The sequence below is a fragment of the Entelurus aequoreus genome, linkage group LG20 (genome assembly GCF_033978785.1).
Source record: "Entelurus aequoreus isolate RoL-2023_Sb linkage group LG20, RoL_Eaeq_v1.1, whole genome shotgun sequence".
Taxonomy (NCBI): Eukaryota; Metazoa; Chordata; class Actinopteri; order Syngnathiformes; family Syngnathidae; genus Entelurus; species Entelurus aequoreus.
The window spans coordinates 15,356,043-15,383,904 of record NC_084750.1 but is presented as its reverse complement, the minus strand read 5'-3'; the positions used below and the strand labels follow the sequence as shown (position 1 = coordinate 15,383,904).

The 27,862-nt window shown below is 36.5% G+C and overlaps 1 protein-coding gene across 2 annotated transcripts; it reads left to right on the top strand.

The window, feature by feature from the left end:
* The first annotated feature begins 311 nt into the window (after positions 1 to 311).
* LOC133635597 (cell division cycle-associated 7-like protein) lies at positions 312 to 27,862 on the top strand. Of its 2 annotated transcripts, none has more exons than XM_062028822.1 (10): positions 312 to 435; positions 6,799 to 6,942; positions 8,908 to 9,005; positions 18,216 to 18,438; positions 18,502 to 18,564; positions 18,635 to 18,798; positions 21,095 to 21,245; positions 21,327 to 21,476; positions 27,257 to 27,393; positions 27,526 to 27,862. In XM_062028822.1, exons 1-10 carry the CDS (start codon positions 418 to 420, stop codon positions 27,545 to 27,547), a joined length of 1,170 nt encoding a protein of 389 aa, XP_061884806.1. In that variant the 5' UTR covers positions 312 to 417; the 3' UTR covers positions 27,548 to 27,862. The 2 variants fall into 2 exon arrangements, with proteins under 2 accessions (XP_061884806.1, XP_061884805.1); XM_062028821.1 differs by having other exon boundaries at positions 18,635 to 18,817; positions 21,096 to 21,245; positions 27,526 to 27,852.

Sequence of the window (27,862 nt, the reverse complement as noted above, 5' to 3'; positions counted from 1 at the left end):
CTCATTCGTGTGTTACAACTTCCTGTCCAAGTACAAAATAAAGCCACAGACCCCTGGGCTCTGATTTTGGCCACGCCCACATTCACGTTTCGCGCGAAACATCCGACTGTACTATCTGTGCGAGAAGGAGGGGGGTGCGGCGGCGAACAACTTATTTTATAACCGAAAAATATATATTTTTTCCTCAAATAAATGGTGTGCTTAATAATATATATAGTAAGTAAATATTTTTGAAATATTAATACAACGGGTGTTACATTACTCGTGCACAAAACAAAAAAAGGTAAAAGGAGACACCCCCCTACGCTTACAGTCAATCCCCTCACCCATGGTAATGTTTAAATCCTTTCCGACTCGCTTCTCTCCCGAGTAAAAAGCTCTTTTTGCTGCTCCAATTCGCCTCCAAACGCAGATAAAATGGCGCTCGAGTCGAAGGTAATACATTTAAAGTGCTTACTTGTTGTCATATTTACCACCTCCTTGTCGGAAACAACAACTCTTCGGTGACGCGTTCGAAACTTCTCCTGTAAAAAAAACCCCAACACGTTGAAACTAGCTGGTTGGCTCTTAAGATAAAGTGTTCGTTTCACACATGTTTTAGTTTTAAATGGATACGTGGAATGATTGACGTGTGAAAAAAAGCTCATTAAACTGTGACGTCACTTTCACCAGGCTTTGTTAGGCCCTAACTGCCACTTCATTAGGTACACCCGTTCACCCTCAGGCCCCTTTTCCAGGTGTACCTAATGAAGTGTCCTGCCTGTGCATGCATAATAATATTTGAATTACTCCATGAAGCTATTGAAAGTTAAAAATACAATCATACTGTAAAAGCTAAATATGTTTCCCCCCCAAAATAAGACTTCTTGTATCATATTCGCCTGGAGACCATCTGTGTTTTTGAGATGTTTAATCACAAAGCTATTGAAAGTTAATATTTCTATAACATAAGCAACATTTTTTTCCCCCCTAAAGTAAGACTGCTAGTATATTCAACAAAACATCTGTGTGGCTTGTGTTTTGACACTTTGTTTATTCACAAAGCTATTGAAACTACAAAAAAAAAAAATATTCCCCCCCCCAAAGAAAGAAAAAAAAAAAAAGGTTAAGCATATTAAACTATACACCTTTTTTATGTGGCGTGTGTTTTTCAGACGTTATGTTTGAGCATAAAGCTATTGGAAATAAAAAAATATTGCCAAAAAATCAGAAAAAAATGTTTTCCCCCAAAATAAGTGTAGTATATTCAACTAGACACCATCTGTGTCATGTTTTTTTACACGTTATGTTTGATCATAAAACTGTTGAAAATTTAAAATATTTTCTACTGTTTTCCCCAAAATAATACTTATTGTCTATTGACAACTGTGTTATGTGTTCTTTGAGACATTGTTTTATCATAAAGCTATTGAAAATTACAAATAATAAAAAAAAATCAACAACCTATGTTTTTCCAAAAAGGGACAAGCGGTAGAAAATGGATGGATGGAACTCTTGGAGTATATTCAACAAAACATCTGTGTGGCTTGTGTTTTTGACACTTTGCTTATTCACAAAGCTATTGAAAATACAAAAATATATATATTCCCCCCCCTAAAAAATAAAAAATACCAGGTTAAGCATATTAAACTATACACCTTTTTTATGTGGTGTGTGTTTTTGAGACGTTATGTTTGATCATAAAGCTATTGAAAATAAAAAAATACTGCAGAAAAAATAGTTTTCCCCCAAAATAAGTGGTGTAGTATATTCAACTAGACACCATCCGTCATGTTTTTTCTATACGTTATGTTTGATCACAAAACTGTTGAAAATTGAAAATATTTTCAACTGTTTTCCCCAAAATAGTACTTATTGTCTATTGACAACTGTTATATGTTATTTGAAACATTGTTTGATCATAAAACTGTTGAAAATTTAAAATATTTTCAACTGGTTTCCCCAAAATAATACTTATTGTTTATTGACAACTGTGTTATGTGTTCTTTGAGACATTGTTTGCCCATAAAACTGTTGAAAATTGAAAATATTTTCAACTGTTTTCCCCAAAATAGTACTTATTGTATATTGACAACTATTATGTTATTTGAGACATTGCTTGATCATAAAGCTATTGAAAATTACAAATAATTTAAAAAAAATCAGCAACATGTGTTTTTCCAAAATAAGTCTTGGAGTATATTCAACAAAACATCTGTGTGGCTTGTGTTTTGACACTTTGTTTATTCACAAAGCTATTGAGAATACAAAAATATATATATCCCCCCGCCCCCTAAGAAAAATAAATAAAAAATACCAGGTTAAGCATATTAAACTATACACCTTTTTTTATGTGGCGTGTGTTTTTCAGACGTTATGTTTGATCATAAAGCTATTGAAAATAAAAAAATATTGCAGAAAAAATTGTTTTCCCCCAAAATAAGTGGTGTAGTATATCCAACTAGACACCATCTGTGTCATTTGTTTTTTATACGTTAAGTTTGATCATAAAACTGTTGAAAATTTAAAAAAATTTCTACTGTTTTCCCCAAAATAATACTTATTGTCTATTGACAACTGTGTTATGTGTTCTTTGAGACATTGATCATAAAGCTATTGAAAATTACAAATAATAAAATTTAAAAAATCAGCAACATATGTTTTTCCAAAATAAGTCTTGGAGTATATTCAACAAAACATCTGTGTGGCTTGTGTTTTGACACTTTGTTTATTCACAAAGCTATTGAAAATACAAAAATATATGTATTCACCCCCCAAAAAATAAAAAATACCAGGTTAAGCATATTAAACTATACACCTTTTTTATGTGGCATGTGTTTTTCAGACGTTATGTTTGAGCATAAAGCTATTGGAAATAAAAAAATATTGCCAAAAAATCAGAAAAAAATGTTTTCTCCCAAAATGATTGTAGTATATTCAACTAGACACCATCTGTGTCATGTGTTCTTTATATGCTAAGTTTGATCATAAAACTGTTGAAAATTGAAAATATTTTCAAACTCTTTTCCCCAAAATAATACTTATTGTCTATTGACAACTGTGTTATGTGTTCTTTGAGACATTGTTTGATCATAAAACTGTTGAAAAATTTAAAATATTTTCAACTGTTTTCCCCAAAATAGTACTTATTGTGTATTGACAATTGTTATATGTTATTTGAGACATTGCTTGATCATAAAGCTATTGAAAATTACAAATAATTAAAAAAAAATCAGCAACATATGTTTTTCCAAAATAAGTCTTGGAGTATATTCAACATAACATCTGTGTGGCTTGTGTTTTGACACTTTTTTTTTATTCACAAAGCTATTGAAAATACAAAAATATATATATTCCCCCCTAAAAAGTAAAAAATACCAGGTTAAGCATATTAAACTATACACCTTTTTTTATGTGGCGTGTGTTTTTCAGACATTATGTTTGATCATAAAGCTATTGAAAATAAAAGAATATTGCAGAAAAAATTGTTTTCCCCCAAAATAAGTGGTGTAGTATATTCAACTAGACACCATCTGTGTCATTTGTTTTTTATACGTTATGTTTGATGATAAAACTGTCTAAAATGGAAAATATTTTCAACTGTTTTCCCCAAAATAATAGTTATTGTCTATTGACAACTGTGTTATGTGTTCTTTGAGACATTGTTTGATCATAAAGCTATTGAAAATTACAAATAATAAAATAAAGAAAATCAGCAGCATATGTTTTTTCAAAATAAGTCTTGGAGTATATTCAACAAAACATCTGTGTCATGTGTTTTTGAGACGTTATTTTTTATCATAAAGCTATTGAAAATCAACAAGTATTGTTAAAAATAAGCATGATATTTTATCCCCAATATAAGACATATTGTTTATTCATCTATGTGTTACGTTTGATCATAAAGCTATTAGAAATAAATATTTCTAAAAAAATAAGCAAAATATATATTTTTCCAAAATAAGACTTTGAGTATATTCAACAACACGCTATTTGTGTGGCATGTGGTTTTGAGACGTTATGTTTTATCATAAACCTATTGAAAATTAACAATATTTCCAGAAAAAATAAGTGTATTTTCTCCCCAAAATAAGACTTTTTGTTTATTCAACTTGACACCATCTGTGTTATGTGCTTTTGAGACGTTATGTTTGATCATAAAGCTATTGAAAATAAATATTTCTAAAAAAAAAAGCAAAATGTATATTTTTCTAAAATGAGACTTGTAGTATATTCAACAGAAAACATATACGAGGCATGTGTTTGTGAGACATTATGTTCATACAAAGTCATTTAAAATGAAATAATATATTTCTGAGTTTTTCTTCCCCAAAATAAGAAGTGTAGTATATTCAACGAGACACCATCTATGGGTCTTGTGGTTTTTGAGACGTTATGTTTGATCATAAAGCTACAGAAAATTCAAAATGTTTCTAAAAAAATAAGTGTATAATATTTTATCCCCAAAATAAGACGTATTGTTTGTTTAACTAGACACCATGTGTGTGTTATCATGTGATTTTGAGACGTTATGTTGGATCATAAAGCTACAGAAAATTCAAAATGTTTCTAAAAAATAAGCATATTATATTTTATCCCCAAAATAAGACGTATTGTTTGTTAAACTAGACACCATATATGTGTTATGTGCGTTTGAGACGTTATGTTGGATTATGAAGCTATTAAAAAATTAAGATTTCTTAAAAGTATGCAAAATATACTTTTCTAAAATAAGACTTCAGGTACATTCAACATTCAACAAAAACTATCAGGCATTTATTTTTAAAACAGTATGTTAATACAAAGCAATAAAAAAAAAAAAAAAATTCTGAAAAAAATGTGTGTGTTTTTTTTAACCAGATGTGAATGAAGTATGTTCAATGAGACGCCATCTATGGGTCTTGTGGTTTTGGAGACGTAATGTTTGATCATAAAAGCTATTGAAAATTTAAATATTTCTGAAATATCTGTAAATTCTTTATATTTTACCTACAGTACAGGCCAAAAGTTTGGACACACCTTCTCATTCGATGTGTTTTCTTTATTTTCATGACTATTTACATTGTAGATCAGGGGTCACCAACGCGGTGCCCGCGGGCACCAGGTAGCCCGTAAGGACCCGATGAGTAGCCCGCTGGCCTGTTCTAAAAATAGCTCAAATAGCAGCACTTACCAGTGAGCTGCCTCTATTTTTTAAATTTTATTTATTTACTAGCAAGCTGGTCTCGCTTTGCCTGACATTTTTAATTCTAAGAGAGACAAAACACAAATAGAATTTGAAAATCCAAGAAAATATTTTAAAGACTTGGTCTTCACTTGTTTAAATAAATTCATTACTTTTTTTACTTTGCTTCTTATAACTTTCAGAAAGACAATTTTAGAGAAAAAATACAACCTTAAAAATGATTGTAGGATTTTTAAACACATATACCTTTTCACCTTTTGAATTCCTTCCTCTTCTTTCCTGACAATTTAAATCAATGTTCAAGTAAATTTATTTTTTTTATTGTAAAGAATAATAAATACATTTTAATTTAATTCTTCATTTTAGCTTCTGTTTTTTCGACGAAGAATATTTGTGAAATACTTCTTCAAACTTATTATGATTAAAATTAAAAAAAAATATTCTGGCAAATCTAGAAAATCTGTAGAATCAAATTTAAATCTTATTCCAAAGTCTTTTGAATTTCTTTTAAAATTTTTGTTCTGGAAAATCTTGGAGAAATAATGATTTGTCTTTGTTAGAAATATAGCTTGGTCCAATTTGTGATATATTCTAACAAAGTGCAGATTGGATTTTAACCTATTTAAAATATGTCATCAAAATTCTAAAATTAATCTTAATCAGGAAAAATTAGTAATGATGTTCCATAAATTCTTTTTTTAATTTTTTGAAAAAGATTCGAATTAGCTAGTTTTTCCCTTCTTTTTTTCGGTTCAATTTTGGAATTTTAAAGAGTCGAAATTGAAGACAAACTATGTTTCAAAATTTAATTGTCATTTTTTTCGTGTTTTCTCCTCTTTTAAACCGTTCAATTAAGTGTAAATATCATTAATTATTAATAATAACATAGAGTTAAAGGTAAATTGAGGAAATTGGCTATTTCTGGCAATTTATTTAAGTGTGTATCAAACTGGTAGCCCTTCGCATTAATCAGTACCCAAGAAGTAGCTCTTGCTTTCAAAAAGGTTGGTGACCCCTGGTGTAGATTGTCACATCAAAACTATGAATGAACACATGTGGAGTTATGTACTTAACAAAAGAAGGTGAAATAACATGTTTTATATTCTAGTTTCTTCAAAATACCCTTTGCTCTGATTACTGCTTTGCACACTCTTGGCATTCTCTCCATGAGCTTCAAGAGGTAGTCACCTGAAATGGTTTTCACTCCACTTTGCACACTCTTGGCATTCTCTCCATGAGCTTCAAGCACACCTGTGAAGTGAAAACCATTTCAGGTGACTACCTCTTGAAGCTCATGGAGAGAATGCCAAGAGTGTGCGAAAAAGTAATCAGCGCAAAGGGTGGCTATTTTGAAGAAACTAGAATATGAAACATGTTTTCGGTTATTTCACCGTTTTTTTTGTTAAGTACATAACTCCCCATGTGTTCATTCATAGTTTTGATGTGACAATCTACAATGTAAATAGTCATGAAAATAAAGAAAACACATTAAATGAGAAGGTGTGTTCTACGCCATCCTTGTCTTTAATGTTGCACTTGCGGACTCAGACTGCCCAGGGAACAGACATTTCAGAAAATGCAGACTACATGCATGATCTTGTATAACCAAGGGTGTACTGTATTTTTGTCTCCAGGCGCTGCGATTTAAGTCCAAATTCATAACTGCAGAGCTGGCTCGTCTGTTCAGCCAATCGGACAGCGAGGAAGAGTTTGAAGGATTCAGCGAAGAGGAGGAAAGCGTGGACAGGAAGCGTTTTGCCAAACCTTTTAAGACCAAGGTACGATTCCAATATCTGCTCTGAAAACACGACAATTGTTGCACTCACTGTTATTGAAAAGTATAGATTTAGAATCGGGAATCGTGTAGTTAATTAAAAGTACCCGTTTTGTGTAGATAAGATAAAAGTGAGCAGAAAACACGGAAAGCAATACAAAGATGATAAGAACTTTCATCGGTCACATTTAGAGATGTCCGATAATATCGGCCTGCCGATATTATCGGCCGATATATGCGTTAAAATGTAATATCGGAAATTATCGGTATCGTTTTTTTTATTATCGGTATCGTTTTTTGTTTTTTTTGTTTTTTGTTTTAAATTAAATCCACATAAAAAACACAAGATACACTTACAATTAGTGCACCAACCCAAAAAACCTCCCTCCCCCATTTACACTCATTCACACAAAAGGGTTGTTTCTTTCTGTTATTAATATTCTGGTTCCTACATTATATATCAATATATATCAATACAGTCTGCAAGGGATACAGTCCGTAAGCACACATGATTGTGCGTGCTGCTGGTCCACTAATAGTACTAACCTTTAACAGTTAATTTTACTAATTTTCATTCATTACTAGTTTCTATGTAACTGTTTTTATATTGTTGTACTTTCTTTTTTATTCAAGAAAATGTTTTTAATTTATTTATCTTATTTTACAAATTTTTAAAAAAAGTACCTTATCTTCACCATACCTGGTTGTCCAAATTAGGCATAATAATGTGTTAATTCCACGACTGCATATATCGGTTGATATCGGTATCGGTTGATATCGGTATCGGTAATTAAAGAGTTGGACAATATCGGAATATCGGATATCGGCAAAAAGCCATTATCGGACATCCCTAGTCACATTGTCAGGTTCAAACACTGATGACATCTATTAAACAAGACAAGAAGCAAGGAATTAAACAGAGACAGGATTCAATTTGGCTCAATGAGGAGAAATGTCTGGGCTGTACTCTTTGAACAGTCTTCCACCACGCCTCCTCTTTTATTTGGACTTTCCCTGATTACATGGCAACAGCTGTTTCTAAGGGGAGAGGGGGTCGTAAACAGCCGTCGCCCTTGGTCACAAAACAGTTCAAAGAAAAGATGCCCGGAGCGTGCGTCAGGTCCTGCTTCCTCTCCGCTCTGTAGATCTCGGGTCAAGACAAGATCTTCCTGTGGATCACAATACATCAAAGACCCCTTCCTGTCGCTTCCCATCGTACGCAGTGGAGTTTTACAAGCCTTCTGCTTGGTAAGACAGCTTTTGTCCTCTCGCCTGGAACTCATGGCAACACAACGTTTTGTGATCACTTAGATCATACTTGCCAACCCTCCCGTTTTTAGCGGGAGAATCCCGGTATTCAGCGCCTCTCCCGACAACCTCCCGGTATTCAGCCGGAGCTGGAGGCCACGCCCCCTCCAGCTCAATGCGGACCTGAGCGGGGACAGCCGTTCTTACGTCCGCTTTCCCACAATATAAACAGCTTGCCTGCCCAATGACGTCATAACATCTACGGCTTTTAGAGAGTAGAGTGCACAACAAGGAGAGAGAGTTCTTGGTTTCTTATGTGGGTTTATTGTTGGGCAGTTTCATTAACGTCCTCCCAGCGCGGTAACAACACACAACAACAGCAGTCACGTTTAGTCTACCGTAAAGCAGTTCGTCTGCAGTAAACAGCAATGTTGTGACACTCTTAAACAGGACAATACTGCCATCTACTGGATAGCCTGCAGAACACTGAAATTCAAGTATGACTTAGATACAATTATTCTGACATTTGTTTTTTTTCCTCCCAAGACTGGAGTTTACTGCCATCTAGTGTTGGGAGTTGTAACGACATGCCACCTTCATAACAGTCCCATTCCTAACATTTCTAAGTGTGTGTATGGAAACAGTGGATCGCGTCTCTGTGACAAGAACTTTAGAGGCACACTGTCCCAGAATTGTTGTTCATATTTTGTGTTTCCCAAAGGCGGAGTCCGAGGATGAGAGCGATGTGGACACAGGTTTCTACTCTGATGACGAAGTCCCACTCCTGACCAAGAGGAGAAGTCTTTTAGTGGCGCTCAGGTATGTCAACAAATATTCCACACTGCCTTTGTTTTGCAGCGCTGTTTTCAATTAATGACCAAACACACATTATGCTCATTATATTATATTATTTTTACTCTCTGCTTTTGAAGCTTTTTTTCTTGCCATGATTATTTTTGCTTGTGTGCGTGCGTGAATATCCATGCGATGACCTTCAATCAGGTAATACTAGGGGTGTGACGGTACACAACATTTTCGGTTCGGTACGTACCTCGGTTTAGAGGTCACGGTTCGGTTCATTTTCGGTACAGTAAGAAAACAACAAAATATACATTTTTTGGTTATTTATTTACCAAATTTGCAAAATCTTCCACCAAAAATATTTTTCTTAGTGGAATATTTGATGTGAAGTAATGGGAACCTTGGATAGGTCAATAATTCATAATAACATTGATTTTGATTCAATATTATGTTTTGAGCAATGACAGTTTGAAAGAAAAAAAAAACAGCTTTGTTTTATTAGTCAACATTGCAACTTTTTCTAAATTACATTTAACCTTTAAGCTTTTTTATTTCACTTTTGTTATGTTTTTGTTTATTTTAATAGTATTTTTAGGCCTTTAAAACATTAGCTGTGGGCCGCAAATGGCCTCCGGGGCACACTTTTGACACCCCTGCTATAGATAATAAAAAATCAAATGTGATAAATCTATGGATAAAAAGCAGAGCCTGGCGACGCATGCGCGTTTATCATAACTCTCTCTCTCTCTCTGTCTGTCTCTGCCCCTCCCTCACCAATGCTGCTGCGCGCACAATTTGTTTTGTTTTTAACCCCTTCTTAACCCTGAACGTACATTGAAAATACACGCAACCCTAACTCAAAATGCCGGACATTTGAGGCTTTTAAGAAACTCCGCCCTGACAGCTCCGCAAAAGAGGACATGTCCGGTGAAAAGAGGACGTATGGTCAGTCTATCCTAGCCCGTTAGCTGCTAGCATGCCATGTGTTGTGCCTCGGTGTGCATTGTTTACACAACGTGCGTTACGCTACTTAATATGTCCGTGTGGAAACTCGTTCGGTACACCTCCGAACCGAACCGACACCCCCGTACTGAAACGGTTCAATACAAATACACGTACCGTTACACTCCTATAGAATACAGTGTAAAATCACAATGTTTACCTTTTAAACATCTCTAATTAGCTAATTATTATTTATGTATTTAATATTTGTTTACTTACTTATGGTATATTTATTTATTTATCATTTATTTATTCACTGATCTGTTGCAAACAGGGAACAAGGAAATGGGATAAAATTGCTATGGTATGAAAAGGGGTAGGGTTGAATAAGCTCTGCTTCTTCCTACTCCTTTTCGGATGTGCTGTAATGAAACAACTTCAAATATGTGATGCATTACATTGTATCGTATGCATGTTCGAAATAAACTGAAACTGAAATTGTACACTAAATCCACGTTAATTATCATATTTGTACAGGTATTTTACCCTCTGTACAATCAATAATTCCCCCCAAAACACAAAGTTTGATCTACGTAGAGATGTCCGATAATGGCTTTGTTGCCGATATCCGATATTCCGATATTGTCCAACTCTTAATTACCGATTCCGCTATCAACCGATACCGATATATACAGTCGTGGAATCAACACATTATTATGCCTAATTTTGTTGTGATGCCCCGCTGGATGCATTAAACAATGTAACAAGGTTTTCCAAAATAAATCAACTCAAGTTATGGAAAAAATGCCAACATGGCACTGCCATATTTATTATTGAAGTCACAAAGTGCATTATTTTTTTTAACATGCCTCAAAACAGCAGCTTGGAATTCAGGACATGGAGGTTGAGGTGGGCGGGGTTGAGGTGGGGGTAGCGGGGGATGTATATTGTAGCGTCCCGGAAGAGTAAGTGCTGCAAGGGGTTCTGGGTATTTGATCTGTTGTGTTTATGTTGTGTTACGGTGCGGATGTTCTCCCGAAATGTGTTTGTCATTCTTGTTTGGTGTGAGTTCACAGTGTGGCGCATATTTGTAACAGTGTTAAAGTTGTTTATACGGCTACCCTCAGTGTGACCTGTATGGCTGTTGACCAAGTATGACTTGCATTCACTTGTGTGTGTAAAAAGCCGTAGATATTATGTGACTGGGCCGGCACGCAAAGGCAGTGCCTTTAAGGTTTATTGGCGCTCTGTACTTCTCCCTACGTCCGTGTACACAGCGGCATTTTAAAAAGTCATACATTTTAGTTTTTGAAACCGATACCGATAATTTCCGATATTACATTTTAAAGCATTTATCGGCCGATAATATCGGACATCTCTAGTTGTACGGTATACATGTACTAGTATAGTATCGTGGTACTAATAAATCAAAAACGATACGATACTCCGCTTGAAATGTAGCGGTTCGCCATATTTTATTTTACGGGCATGACGGCGCGTCGTCGTGACATTGCCGGTTTTACGAGCAGAGGAGCATGTTCGGCAGCGCACACACATAGAGTACTTACAAGCAGACACAGTGTGTAGACAGAAAAGGGAGAACGGACGCATTTTGGCTTAAAAACTGAAGATAAAGGTGAGGTTATAACACTGAAACGCCCTCAGGAAGAGGTGCTTTAAGACATGGCTAGCTAGCTAGCGGCTAACGTCCATCCACAGTCTGCAGTGTTTTAGCTACTTCTAAATCACTAATCCTAATAAAGTAATTAGTAGTAGTCAACACTACTATGATTACTTTGATATTTTTTATCGTCACAAAATCTTTTTTCTTTTTCTTTTTTAAATTTATATTAGACTTAGACTTAGACTTCCTTTATATTGTCATTCAAATTTGAACTTTACAGCCACAGATAAGAACGAAATTTCGTTACATATTATATTCATAAACTCAGGAAGTACGTCCCTGGACTTGAGGACTTTGAATATGACCATTGTATGATCCTGTAACTACTTGGTATCGGATCGATACCTAAATTTGTGGAATCAGCCAAAACTAATGTAAAGTATCCAAACAACAGAAGAAAAGGTGATTATTACATTTTAACAGAAGTGTAGATAGAACATATTAAAACAGAAAATAAGCAAATATTAACAGTACATGAACAAGTGGATTAATAATAAATTTTTACAGCTTGTCCTTTATAATGTTGACAAAATAATAGGTGTATAAATGACACAATATGTTACTGCATACGTCAGCAGACTAATTAGGAACCTTTGTTTGTTTACTTACTACTAAAAGACAAGTTGTCTGGTATTTTCACTATTTTATTTAAGGACTAAATTGCAATAATAAACATATGTTTAATGTACTCTAAGATTTTTTGTTAAAATAAAGCCAATAATGACATTTTTTGTGGTGCCCTTTATTTAGAAAAGTATCGAAATACACTTTGGTACCGGTATCAAAATATTGGTATCGTGACAACACTAGTTTGATCATTTGAGCTCTTCACAGCCAGGTGGGGGCGTTGTTCTGCCATTGGCAGTTTTTTTCCAACAATGCTGTTAGTTTATTTAAAGATAAACTGGGGAACATACACTTTTTTTAACTGAATTGGATCTTGAACAGGGTTCATTAATAGTAAAATTTGTATTTGAAGCAAATTTCTCCCTAATAAACAATGTAAACAGTAATGGCCTATTTTAGTAAAAGTTTGTACGCTTTGAACATGATATAAAGGGCTATACAGTATGGTGTATCAAACAAGCATAATAGGGAGGTAATGGATCAACTGTCAAGTTACTAAAAAAGCCAAAACAACTTACCTGATCTGTAGTCGACACGCTCACAGTTTGAAATCATAAAACTCCTTAACTTTTACAGCCAGGTCGATTAGGATTAAAAAATCACATCGATTACATTGTGCATGTTTCCTGAATGTTACAAACTACACATCACTTGTCCATTGCTTTCTTTGGACTCCTAATGAGCTAGCAAAACTAGAAAAGGTGGGGAAAAAACACTTAAAACGCACACAAATGATCACGTAGCACAAGAGCTAAGTGATCATGCATGTTTGTGCAGCATTAAAGGCCTACTGAAATGAATTTTTTTTATTTAAACGGGGATAGCAGATCTATTCTATGTGTCATACTTGATCATTTCGCGATATTGCCATATTTTTGCTGAAAGGATTTAGTATAGAACAACGACGATAAAGATTGCAACTTTTGGTATCTGATAAAAAAAAGGCTTGCACCTACCGGAAGTAGCGTGACGTTGTCAGTTGAACATATACGCAAAGTTCCCTATTGTTTACAATGATGGCCGCATGAAGTGAGAGAGATTCGGACCGAGAAAGCAACAATTTCCCCATTAATTTGAGCGAGGATGAAAGATTTGTGGATGAGTAAAGTGCAAGTGAAGGACTAGTGGGGAGTTGAAGCTATTCAGATAGGGAAGATGCTGTGAGAGCTGGGGGTGACCTGATATTCAGCTGGGAATGACTACAACAGTAAATAAACACAAGACATATATATACTCTATTAGCCACAACACAACCAGGCTTATATTTAATATGCCACAAATTAATCCTGCATAAAAACACCTGCGTGTTTGTTATGCTAGCTCCTAGCTCCTCTGCTAGCTCCTAGCTCCATAGAACACGCCAATACAATTCAAACACCTGATCAACACACACAATCACTCAGCCCAAAAGACCGTTTACCTAACCCAAGGTTCATAAAGCTTATATATTTTTAAAAAGTTACGTACGTGACGCGCACATACGGTCAAGTTATCGAATGTTTAGCAGCCAAGGCTGCATACTCACGGTACCTGATATTCAGCTGGGAATGACTACAACAGTAAATAAACACAAGACATATATATACTCTATTAGCCACAACACAACCAGGCTTATATTTAATATGCCACAAATTAATCCTGCATAATAACACCTGCGTGTTTGTTATGCTAGCTCCTAGCTCCTCTGCTAGCTCCTAGCTCCATAGAACACGCCAATACAATTCAAACACCTGATCAACACACACAATCACTCAGCCCAAAAGACCGTTCACCTAACCCAAGGTTCATAAAGCTTATATATTTTTAAAAAGTTACGTATGTGACGCGCACGTACGGTACGGTACGTGTTATGCTAGCTCCTAGCTCCTTTGCTAGCTCCTAGCTCCATAGAACACGCCAATACAATTCAAACACATGATCAACACACACAATCACTCAGCCCAAAAGACCGTTCACCTAACCCAAGGTTCATAAAGCTTATATATTTTTAAAAAGTTACGTACATACGCAAAAAAAAGCCAAAGCTGCATACTCACAGTAGCACGTCTGCGTCTTTGTCATCCAAATCAAAGTAATCCTGGTAAGAGTCTGTGTTGTCCCAGTTCTCTACAGGCGTCTGTGTATCCAAATCAAAAGTCCTCCTGGTTAGAGTCTCTGTTATCCGAGTTCTTCCATCTTGACTGCATCTTTCGGGAATGTAAACAAAGAAGCGCCGGCTGTGTACTGTTGTGGCTGACTACGTTCGAAAAATACGTCCATTTCGCACCGACAACTTTCTTCTTTGCTTGCTCGGCTTCCTTCTCCATAATGCAATGAACATGATTGAAACAGATTCACGAACACAGATGTCCAGAATACTGTGGAATTATGAAATGAAAACAGAGCTTTTTCGTATCGGCTTCAATGTGGAAGGCATACCCGTGTTCGCCGGGCTACGTCACACGCATACGTCATCCTCAGAGGCGTTTCGAACCGGAAGTTTAGCGGCAAATTTAAAATGTCACTTTATAAGTTAACCCGGCCGTATTGGCATGTGTTATAATGTTAAGATTTCATCATTGATATATAAACTATCAGACTGCGTGGTCGGTAGTAGTGGGTTTCAGTAGGCCTTTAAATTAACTCTGTCACAGCAGCTGATGGACGCTGTATTGAGAAAATAAAAGCAACATCAAAAAGTTTTTCTCCTTCGCTGTATACTTTTAGTGTGGGGACAAGTGTCTCCAATATTGTCCACACCTGTCTCCCTCTAATCACAGTAGTGCGCTCTTAAGCGCACGGCGGGAAGCGAGGGGAAATAACGTTAAACCAAGCGCTTGGCTCCGTTTACTCCGAGGGGAAATCTCCGGTGCAAAGTCCGTGTAGTTAGTCCGCCGTGATCATCAATGTTTCCTCACCTCATTAACTCTGTCACAGCAGCTGATGGACGCTGTATTGAGAAAATAAAAGCAACATCAAATAGTTTTCTCCTTCGCTGTATACTTTTAGTGTGGGGACAAGTGTCTCCAATATTGTCCACACCTGTCTCCATCTAAACACAGCAGTGCGCTCTTAAACACACGGCGGGAAGCTTCTTCTAGCTTATTTGGGGGACCCTTTCACTTACCAATATCTTTAAATGATATTCACTACTATTGTAATTGTTCTATGGTATTGTGAATAAACTTGAAACTTGAAACTTAAGCGAGGTAAAATGACGTTAAACCAAGCGCTTGGCTCCATTTACGCCGAGGGGAAATCTCCGGAGCAAAGTCCGTGCAGTTAGTCCGTGGGGATCATCAATGTTTCCTCACCTCATTAACTCCGTCACAGCAGCTGATGGACGCTGTATTTAGAAAATAAAAGCAACATCAAATAGTTTTTCTCCTTCGCTGTATACTTTTAGTGTGGGGACAAGTGTCTCCAATATTGTCCACACCTGTCTCCTTCTAATCACAGCAGTGCGCTCTTAAGCGCACGGCGGGAAGCGAGGGGAAATGACGTTAAACCAAGCGCTTGGCTCCGTTTACTCCGAGGGGAAATCTCCGGTGCAAAGTCCGTGTAGTTAGTCCGCCGTGATCATCAATGTTTCCTCACCTCATTAACTCTGTCACAGCAGCTGATGGACGCTGTATTGAGAAAATAAAAGCAACATCAAATAGTTTTCTCCTTCGCTGTATACTTTTAGTGTGGGGACAAGTGTCTCCAATATTGTCCACACCTGTCTCCCTCTAATGACAGCAGTGCGCTCTTAACCGCACGGCGGGAAGCGAGGGGAAATGACGTTAAACCAAGCGCTTGGCTCCATTTACGCCGAGGGGAAATCTCCGGAGCAAAGTCCGTGCAGTTAGTCCGTGGGGATCATCAATGTTTCCTCGCCTCATTAACTCTGTCACAGCAGCTGATGGACGCTGTATTGAGAAAATAAAAGCAACATCAAATAGTTTTCTCCTTCGCTGTATACTTTTAGTGTGGGGACAAGTTTCTCCAATATTGTCCACACCTGTCTCCCTCTAAACACAGCAGTGCGCTCTTAAGCGCACGGCGGGAAGCGAGGGAAAATGACGTTAAACCAAGCGCTTGGCTCCGTTTACTCCGAGGGGAAATCTCCGGAGCAAAGTCCGTGTAGTTAATCATCAAGCCAAACGATGCTAGTGCGCATCCGCCTGACTTTGTGTTGCCTAAAATGCCTTAATAGTGAAGTGTGAAGTGAATTATATTTATATAGCGCTTTTTCTCTAGTGACTTAAAGCGCTTTACATAGTGAAACCCAATATCTAAGTTACATTTTAAAACCAGTGTGGGTGGCACTGGGAGCAGGTGGGTAAAGTGTCTTGCCCAAGGACACGACGGCAGTGACTCGGATGGCGGAAGCGGGGAATCGAACCTGGAACCCTCAAGTTGCTGGCACGGCCACTCTACCAACCGAGCTATACCGTCATTATAATGAATGACGGGGTTTCGGTAATTAAAAAATTAGACGGTACTAATAACCGGCAGGAATTTTATTGCGAATTATTATTATATCGTTATTATTGTTACATCACTCGTCCATTAACAAGTAAAACGTTTTTTAGGGCATTACGGCAAGTGACGAGGGCGGTCACGGTAGTTGCCGCGGTTAAATTCGAGCCCTGGATGTAACGTTGCGCTTTAATCATTAAAGGCCTACTGAAATGAATTTTTTTTATGTAAACGGGGATAGCAGATCCATTCTATGTGTCATACTTGATCATTTCGCGATATTGCCATATTTTTGCTGACAGGATTTAGTAGAGAACAACGACGATAAAGTTCGCAACTTTTGGTCGCTGATAAAATAAAGCCTTGCCCCTACCGGAAGTAGCGTGACGTCACAAGCTGGAGTGCTGCTCACATTTCCCTATTGTTTACACCAGCAGCGAGAGAGATTCGGACCGAGAAAGCGACGATTACCCCATTAATTTGAGCGAGGATGAAAGATTCGTGGATGAGGAAAGTGAGAGTGAAGGACTAGAGTGCAGTGCAGGACGTATCTTTTTTCGCTCTGACCGTAACTTAGGTACAAGCTGGCTCATTGGACTCCACACTTTCTCCTTTTTCTATTGTGGATCACGGATTTGTATTTTAAACCACCTCGGATACTATATCCTCTTGAAAATGAGAGTCGAGAACGCGAAATGGACATTCACAGTGACTTTTATCCCCACGACAATACATCGGCGAAACACTTTAGCTACGGCGCTAACATGATAGCATCGGGCTCAAATGCAGATAGAAACAAAAGAAATAAACCCCTGACTGGAAGGATAGACAGAAGATCAACAATACTATTAAACCATGGACATGTAACTACACGGTTAATGCTTTCCAGCCTGGCGAAGCTTAACAATGCTGTTGCTAACGACGCCATTGAAGCTAACTTAGCAACGGGACCTCACAGAGCTATGATAAAAACATTAGCGCTCCACCTACGCCAGCCAGCCCTCATCTGCTCATCAACACCCGTGCTCACCTGCGTTCCAGCGATCGACGGAAGGACGAAGGACTTCACCCGATCATCCATGCGGTCGGCGGCTAGCGCGTCTGCTATCCAAGTCAAAGTCCTCTTGGTTGTGTTGCTGCAGCCAGCCGCTAATACACCGATCCCACCTACAACTTTCTTCTTTGCAGTCTCCATTGTTCATTAAACAAATTGCAAAAGATTCACCAACACAGATGTCCAGAATACTGTGGAAGTTTGAGATGAAAACAGAGCTTTTTTGTATTGGATTCAAAGGTGTACCAATACTTCCGTTTAACTAGTGACGTCACGCGCATACGTCATCATACATAGACGTTTTCAACCGGAAGTTTAGCGGGAAATTTAGAATTGCGCTTTATAAGTTAACCCGGCCGTATTGGCATGTGTTGCAATGTTAAGATTTCATCATTGATATATAAACTATCAGACTGCGTGGTCGGTAGTAGTGGCTTTCAGTAGGCCTTTAAACACTTCAATCAATTCGCCTTCTCAGATTTCCACGCAAACAGTCGTCCACGCCCAAACAAGAGCCAAAAAACAAAAGCGTCAAAAAGCCGGCGCAAGAAACCCTGGCGCAGAGGATGAGACAGAGGCTGAAGAAGGAGGATAAACACAAAGAAGAAGAGAAGGAACCGGAGGAGGAGAAGGGAGAAGATGAGGTGTTGTACCAGAGCCTAAGGAAACGTGATAAAAACATCCGGGAGAACAAGGCCATGGTTAGTCGCACTCTTACTTACTATAATCACCATAAACATGGTAATCATCCACCTGTCTTCCAGCTGGCTAAGCTGTTTGCTGACCTCAGCACTATGGCGGACCTGACGCTGCCCACCGACCCTCAGGTGAGCACTGGCACACGCTCAAACTCTTGCCAGCGTTTTGTTAACGGCTGTCCTCCTCTACTCCGTGCAGAAGAAGAAGCGCTCCCCGGTGAAAGCCACGCCACGCAAGCGCAAGTCCGAAGTGGAGAACGGGTCGGAGAGGAGGAACCCGTCCCGTAAGGCCCGCCCTCCCGAGAACTTTGCTGTGGACCAAGAGTGTGAGCCGTCGCCCCGCGGAGGCCCCAAGGCCGTGGACCTCAGGAGACTTGTGGAGGTACAGTATGTTGTGCTGAGCTACACCACCTTCACTCACGTGTGTGTGTGTATATGTGTGTGTGTGTATATATATGTATGTATGTGTGTGTTCATTATAAGACTTATATAAAACTTTTAAAGTCATTTTGATAGTAGGCTAATATAGACACATCATGTGTTGCCTTCATTATAAGACTTATAAAGTAATTTAGATAGCCGGCTAATATAGCTAATATAGACACTTACATCATGTGTTGCCTTCATTATAACACTTAAATAAGACTTTTAAAGTCATTTTGATAGTAGGCTATTATAGCTAATAGACACTTACACCATCATGTGTTGCCTTCATTATAAGACTTTTAAAGTAATGTTGATAGTAGGCTAATATAGATAATATAGACACTTACATCATGTGTTGCCTTCATTATAAGACTTATATAAGACTTTTAAAGTCATTTTGATAGTAGGCTATTATAGCTAATAGACACATCATGTGTTGCCTTCATTATAAGACTTATATAAGACTTTCAAAGTAATGTTGATAGTAGGCTAATATAGCTAATATAGACACTTACGTCATGTGTTGCCTTCATTATAAGACTTATATAAGACTTTTAAAGTCATTTTGATAGTAGGCTATTCTAGCTAATACACACTTACACCGTCATGTGTTGCCTTCATTATAACACTTATATAAGACTTTTAAAGTAATTTAGATAGAAGACTAATATAGCTAATATAGACACTTGCCGTCATGTGTTGCCTTCATTATAACACTTAAATAAGCCTGCGACACACAGTCATTTTGATAGTAGGCTATAATAGCTGTTATAGACACTTACATCAGGTGTTGCCTTCATTATAAGACTTATATAAGACTTTTAAATCATTTTGATAGTAGGCTATTATAGCTAATAGACACTTATGTCATGTGTTGCCTTCATTATAAGACTTATATAAGACTTTTAAAATCATTTTGATAGTAGGCTATTAAAGCTAATAGACACTTACACCGTCATGTGTTACCTTCATTATAACACTTATATAAGACTTTTAAAATCATTTTGATAGTAGGCTATTATAGCTAATAGACACTTATGTCATGTGTTGCCTTCATTATAAGACTTATATAAGACTTTTAAAGTCATTTTGATAGTAGGCTATTATAGCTAATATAGACACTTACGTCATGTGTTGCCTTCATTATAACACTTATACAAGACTTTTAAAGTTTTTTACATAGAAGACTAATATAGCTAATATAGACACTTACGGTCATGTGTTGCCTTCATTATAACACTTAAATAAGCCTGCGACACTCAGTCCTTTTGATAGTAGGCTATTATAGCTATTATAGACACTTACATCATGTGTTGCCTTCATTATAAGACTTATATAAGACTTTTAAAATCATTTTGATAGTAGGCTATTATAGCTAATACACACTTATGTCATGTGTTGCCTTCATTATAAGACTTATATAAGACTTTTAAAGTCATTTTGATAGTAGGCTATTATAGCTAATAGACACTTACACCGTCATGTGTTGCCTTCATTATAAGACTTTTAAAATCATTTTGATAGTAGGCTATTATAGCTAATAGACACTTATGTCATGTGTTGCCTTCATTATAAGACTTATATAAGACTTTTAAAGTCATTTTGATAGTAGGCTATTATAGCTAATAGACACTTATGTCATGTGTTGCCTTCATTATAAGACTTATATAAGACTTTTAAAGTCATTTTGATAGTAGGCTATTATAGCTAATAGACACTTACGTCATGTGTTGCCTTCATTATAACACTTATATAAGACTTTTAAAGTCATTTAGATAGAAGACTAATATAGCTAATATAGACACTTGCGGTCATGTGTTTCCTTCATTATAACACTTAAATAAGCCTGCGACACTACGTCATTTTGATAGTAGGCTATAATAGCTAATATAGACACTTACGGTCATGTGTTGCCTTCATTATAACACTTAAATAAACCTGCGACACTCAGTAATTTTGATAGTAGGCTATAACAGCTAATATAGACACTTACGTCACGTGTTGCCTTCATAATTTTTGCGGCTCCAGACAGTTTTTTTGTTGTATTTTTTGGTCCAGTATGGCTCTTTAAATGTTTTGGGTTGCCGACCCCTGTCTTAATAGATCACCCATTAATAGTACAAACTATTTTACAGTTTGCAAGCACTAATCAGCACTTATTTGGGTCTTGGTAGATCAGGCCCATCCTGTATATGATCTCCTCCTCCTAATGGCTTGTCATTGTGTCTTGATAGGTGGACGACGAGCTTGCTGGCAGCAAACCCAAAAAGAGAAGGAGCCACCGACGCAGTCAATATGAGTACAAGACCGTTGATGACATCACTAAGGAAGACCTGGACAACATAGCGTGCCGCAGCAAGGACAAGATCTGGGACAAAGAGACCGTGAGTGGCCAGCACAAAGTTGTGTAGTTACGTGCAGGTGGTGACAATGTCCTCACTATGTGTGTGTGTGTTGTCCTTCAGGGAAGCTCGTGCCACCAGTGCAGACAGAAAACTCTGGACACCAAGACCGTGTGCCGCAGCGGCTTCTGCTCGGCGGGCAAAGGGCAGTTCTGCGGGCCGTGCCTCAAGAACCGTTACGGCGAGGACGTACGCACCGTGTTGCTCGACCCGGTCAGTAACAACAAGTGTCGGGCAGTCAAAACCACGTACAATAGTCGGGGTGTAGATGGGAAAACAAATTATTTGTGTAGATGTGTTCAATTGTAACACGTTTAACCAAAAGTGCATCCAGAAAGTATTCACAGCGCTTTGTTTTTGTTCAGTTTCGGTTCATTTTCAGTTTATTTGGAACATGCATACTAGGGGTGTGGGAAAAAATCAATTCGAATCGCGATTCTCACGTTGTGCGATTCAGAATCGATTCTCATTAAAAAAAAATCGATTTATTTATTTATTTATTTATTTTGAATTAATTAATTAATTTTTTTAAATTAATAAATCCAACAAAACAATACACGGCAACACCATAACAATGCAATCCAATTCCCAAACCAAACCCGACCCAGCAACACTCAGAAGTGCAATAAACAGAGCAATTGAGAGGAGACACAAACACGACACAGAACAAACCAAAAGTAGTGAAATAAAAATGAGTATTATCAACAACAGTATCAATATTAGTTACAATTTCAACATAGCAGTGATTAAAAATCCCTCATTGACATTATCAAAATTAAAAAAATTAACAATAGTGTCACAGTGGCTTACACTTGCATCGCATCTCATAAGCTTGACAACACACTGTGTCCAATATTTTCACAAAGATAAAATAAGTCATATTTTTGGTTCATTTAATAGTTAAAACAAATTTACATTATTGCAATCAGTTGATAAAACATTGTCCTTTACAATTATAAATAGAGATGTCCGATAATATCGGCCTGCCGATATTATCGGCCGATAAATGCTTTAAAATGTAATATCGGAAATTATCGGTATTGGTTTTTTTATTATCGGTATCGTTTTTTTGTTGTTTGTTTTTTTTTAATTTTATTAAATCAACATAAAAAACACAAGATACACTTACAATTAGTGCACCAACCCAAAAAAACTCCCTCCCATTTACACTCATTCACACAAAAGGGTTGTTTCTTTCTGTTATTAATATTCTGGTTCCTACATTATATATCAATATATATCAATACAGTCTGCAAGGGATACAGTCCGTAAGCACACATGATTGTGCGTGCTGCTGGTCCACTAATAGTACTAACCTTTAACAGTTAATTTTACTCATTTTCATTAATTACTAGTTTCTATGTAACTGTTTTTATATTGTTTTACTTTCTTTTGTATTCAAGAAAATGTTTTTAATTTATTTATCTTATTTTATTTTATTTAAAAAAAAAACAACCTTATCTTCACCATACCTGGTTGTCCAAATTAGGCATAATAATGTGTTAATTCCACGACTGTATATATCGGTATCGGTTGATATCGGTATCGGTAATTAAAGAGTTGGACAATATCGGGATATCGGCAAAAAGCCATTATCGGACATCCCTAATTATAAAAGCTTTTTACAAAAATCTACTACTCTGCTTGCATGTCAGCAGACTGGGGTCTGAAATCTATGTATTGAATGAATAGAGAATCCTTTGGAATCGGGGAAAAGAAATCGTTTTTGAAACGAGAATCATGTTGAATTGAAAAAAAAATCGATTTTGAATGGAATCGTGACCCCAAGAATCGATATTGAATCGAATCGTGGGACACCCAAAGATTCGCAGCCCTAATGCATACGATACAATGTAATGCATCACATATTTCCAGTTGTTTCACTACAGCACGTCCGAAAAGGAGTAGGAAGAAGCAGAGCTTATTTAATCCTACCCCTTTTCATACCATAGCCATTGTATCCCATTCCTTGTTCGGGCCGGAATTTTGCCAATCATTCACAATCCCTCTGAACAAGAACACGTGTATTTTATTTTTTTTAAAATTCTGATTTGTAATAATCGGCTTGTTGAAGGTGGCTAGAAATGAAGTTACTTAAAAAGACATGTTTCAAAGGGCCAATTTATTTCGGGCCAGAACAAATTGACGAAACTATTTTAAATAGCTGCAACATAACATACATAAGTAACAACCCGCATAATAACATGTCACAACATAGCTGTAAACCTGGCTTCACCCAAGGAAGGCACACATGACATGATTATACACCACCGTTCAAAAGTTTGGGGTCACCCAAACAATTTTGTGGAATAGCCTTCATTTCTAAGAACAAGAATAGACTGTCGAGTTTCAGATGAAAGTTCTCTTTTTCTGGCCATTTTGAGCGTTTAATTGACCCCACAAATGTGATGCTCCAGAAACTCAATCTGCTCAAAGGAAGGTCAGTTTTGTAGCTTCTGTAACGAGCTGAAGTGTTTTCAGATGTGTGAACATGATTGCACAAGGGTTTTCTAATCATCAATTAGCCTTCTGAGCCAATGAGCAAACACATTGTACCATTAGAACACTGGAGTGATAGTTTCTGGAAATGGGCCTCTATACACCTATGTAGATATTGCACCAAAAAACAGACATTTGCAGCTAGAATAGTTATTTACCACATTAGCAATGTATATAGTGTATTTCTTTCAAGTTAAGACTAGTTTAAAGTTATCTTCATTGAAAAGTACAGTGCTTTTCCTTCAAAAATAAGGACATTTCAATGTGACCCAAAACTTTTGAACGGTAGTGTATGTCATGTCACTATATAGAGCACACATACTACTATACACACGCCTAACCAGGCATTTTTTTCTCTCAAGGAATTGTGAAATAAAATCATGTCTTCAGGAGATCGACACTGTACTGAAGCCCAGAACACTCTACGCATTTCCCCAGTTTTAGTGTAGAAAAAAGGAAAGATTGGCCATTTAGAGTGATGTGATAATCAAACACTCTACAAGTCTAGAATGAAAGAGTATATAAGAGAATTGACAGAGTGTGTGTACCTTCAGTGATGAATGATGAGCAGAGGCAGACTTTGGAGTGTTTTCTTTCTTTCCATGTTTATGTAACAGAACAGTGAATAAATAAATAATATACCACAGTATGTAAACAAATATTAAATACATAATCTTTTTATCTAAAAAAAAAAAGGGTTCAAGATGTTGATCATAATTATTGTTCTGTACACTTGTAGTTTGAACAGTCTCTTAAAGTGAATCATATTGCTGCTTTGTTGGATTTCTTTGCTTAATCCATTCCATCATTTAATTCCACATACTGATATACTAAAGGTTTTAAGTGTTGTACGCGCATACAAATGTTTTAAATGACATTTTTCTCCAAGATTATATTTCTCCTCTTTAGTTGAGAAGAATTGTTGTACATTCTTGGCTAGCAGGTTATAGTTTGCTTTGTACATCATTGTAGCTGTTTGCTAATGCACCAAATCGTTGCATTTCAATATTTTTAGTCCAATAAATAAAGGGTTTGTATGTTTTCTATATCCATAATTATGTATTATTCTAATTGATTTGTTTTGTAATACCGTTGGTGAATGAAGCGCACATTTGTACTTGTTTCCCCATATTTCTACACATTTTTGTATTTTATGTTGCAGCCTTATTCCAAAATTGAATAAAATCGTATTCATCCTCAAAATTCTACAGACAACACCCCATAATGACAATGTGAAGAAAAAAAAAAGTTGAATTACAAATGTAATAACATTTTAAAAATCACATAATTATCAGGAAGAGGTGCTTTAAGACATGGCTAGCAGCTAACATCCATTCGCAGTCTGCAGTGTTTTAGCTACGTCTAAATCACTAATCCTCGTCTCCATGGCGACAAATAAAGTACGTTTCTTACAAGTATCATTATCACTGCAGGACGAGGAATAGCTAAACATGCTTCATTACACACCGTAGGAGGATACAATAGCTCACTGGTGTCACAATGTAAACAAATGGATCTACACCTGACATCCACTGTAATGATACCAAGTACAAGAGCGTATCTAGTCGATACTACTATGATTACGTGGATATTTTTTATCGTCACAAAATTTTCTAATTCATATTATGTTTATAAATCAGTAAATGCGTCCCTGGACACATGAGGACTTTGAATATGACCAATGTATGATCCTGTAACTAGAGCTACATCTCCCCCTGGTGTCTGTTGCCGTCACCTCCTCTCCGAACCATAACACGCCATTGGTGGATCGATACCTAACATCCGCTGTAATGATATCAAGTACAGGGATGTATCTAGTCGATACTACTATGATTACGTGGATATTTTTTATCGTCACAAAATTTTCAAATTCATATTATGTTTGTAAATCAGTAAATACGTCCCTGGACACATGAGGACTTTGAATATGACCAATGTATGATCCTGTAACTAGAGCTACATCTCCCCCTGGTGTCTGTTGCCGTCACCTCCTCTCCGAACCATAACACGCCATTGGTGGATCGATACCTAACATCCACTGTAATGATATCAAGTACAGGGACGTATCTAGTCGATACTACTATGATTACGTCGATATTTTTTGGCATCACAACATCTTCTTTCATTTTTTAAAAATGTATATTATGTTTATAAAGTCAGGAAATACGTCCCTGGACACATGAGGACTTTGAATATGACCAATGTATGATCCTGTAACTACTTGGTATCGGATCGATACCTAAATGTGTGGTATCATCCAAAACTAGGGATGTCCGATAATGGCTTTTTGCCGATATCCGATATTCCGATATTGTCCAACTCTTTAATTACCGATACCGATATCAACCGATACATGCAGTCGTGGAATTAACACATTATTATGCCTAATTTGGACAACCATGTATGGTGAAGATAAGGTACTTTTTAAAAATAATAATAAAATAAGATAACTAAATTAAAAACATTTTGTTGAATAAAAAAGAAAGTAAAACAATATAAAAACAGTTACATAGAAACTAGTAATGAATGAAAATGAGTAAAATTAACTGTTAAAGGTTAGTACTATTAGTGGAGCAGCAGCACGCACAATCATGTGTGCTTACGGACTGTATCCCTTGCAGACTGTATTGATATATATTGATATATAATGTAGGAACCAGAATATTGATAACAGAAAGAAATGGGGGGTGGGAGGTTTTTTGGGTTGGTGCACTAATTGTAAGTGTATCTTGTGTTTTTTATGTTGATTTAATAAAAAAACAAAAAAAACAAAAAAAAACCTGATACAGATAATAAAAAAACCGATACCAATAATTTCCGATATTACATTTTAATGCATTTATCGGCCGATAATATCGGCAGGCCAATATTATCGGACATCCCTATCCAAAACTAATGTAAAGTATCAAAACAGAAGAATAAGTGATTATTACATTTTAACAGAAGTGTAGATAGAACATGTTAAAACAGAAAATATGCAGATATTAACAGTAAATGAACAAGTAGATTAATAATCAATTTTTACAGGTTCTCCTTTATAATGTGTACAAAATAATAGGTGTATAAATGACACAATATGTTACTGCATACGTCAGCAGACTAATTAGGAGTCTTTGTTTGTTTACTTACTACTAAAAGACAAGTTGTCTAGTATGTTCACTATTTTATTTAAGGACTAAATTGCAATAATAAACATATGTTTCATGTACACTAAGATTCTGTTGTTAAAATAAAGCCAATAATGAAATTTTTTGTGGTCCCCTTTATTTAGAGAAGTATCGAAATTCATTTTGACCAAAATATTGGTATCGGGACAACCCTAGTTTGAGGACTATGAGGCTGTAACAAAACAAAAAGTGTAAAAAGGAAGTGTTTGCATGACTTCCTGGATGCACAGCAACACAACTCAAGGGTGACGGTGCTGCTAAATCTTATTTTGGCTCTACTGAGGCAGAAAAATAACCCCAACCCATCCCTCCCTCCCTCCCTCACAGACATGGTCGTGCCCCCTTTGCAGAGGGGTGTGCAACTGCAGCCTGTGTCGTAAAAAGGAGGGTCGCTGTGCAACTGGCATCTTGGTAGGGCTGGCCCGCTACAACGGCCATGATAATGTCCATGAATATCTGGAGAGGTATGTCCTTCATCTTATTCCACCTCCTCTCACATGAACAATGACAATTAGTCACACATTTTCATTTCGCAATGGAATTTAATATTGGAGTAAAGGACTGATATCTTCTTTTTTTTTTTGTCTCCATGGCAGCATTCAGAAGGAACTCCAGTAAAGTGCGGGTCATACACCATCACACCGTTGATACCTGCTCATGACTGTTTTATACACATTTATATTGTAGCACGATCACTGTGATAGTTTCTAATTTTTTTATTTTTTATATTTTTTTATACGTAAGAGAAAGCGCAAAATCGTTTTGTAATAAGAAAAAGCTGACATTGTTTAACTAATAATTATGTACTTTGTCACTTATAAAACACATCTGACACTATCTGTTTAGCATTTAAAAAAAAAAAAAAAAAAATACAGTACAGGCCAAAAGTTAGGACACACCTTCTCCTCATTCAATGTGTTTTCTTTATTTTCA

Bases quoted from the DNA above. Each gene is read 5' to 3' on its own strand.
- LOC133635597 (XM_062028821.1), top strand. The intron at 18,439-18,501 runs GTTAGTCGCACT...CCTGTCTTCCAG, and splicing joins TCCGGGAGAACAAGGCCATG to CTGGCTAAGCTGTTTGCTGA. The intron at 27,394-27,525 runs GTATGTCCTTCA...TCTCCATGGCAG, and splicing joins GTCCATGAATATCTGGAGAG to CATTCAGAAGGAACTCCAGT.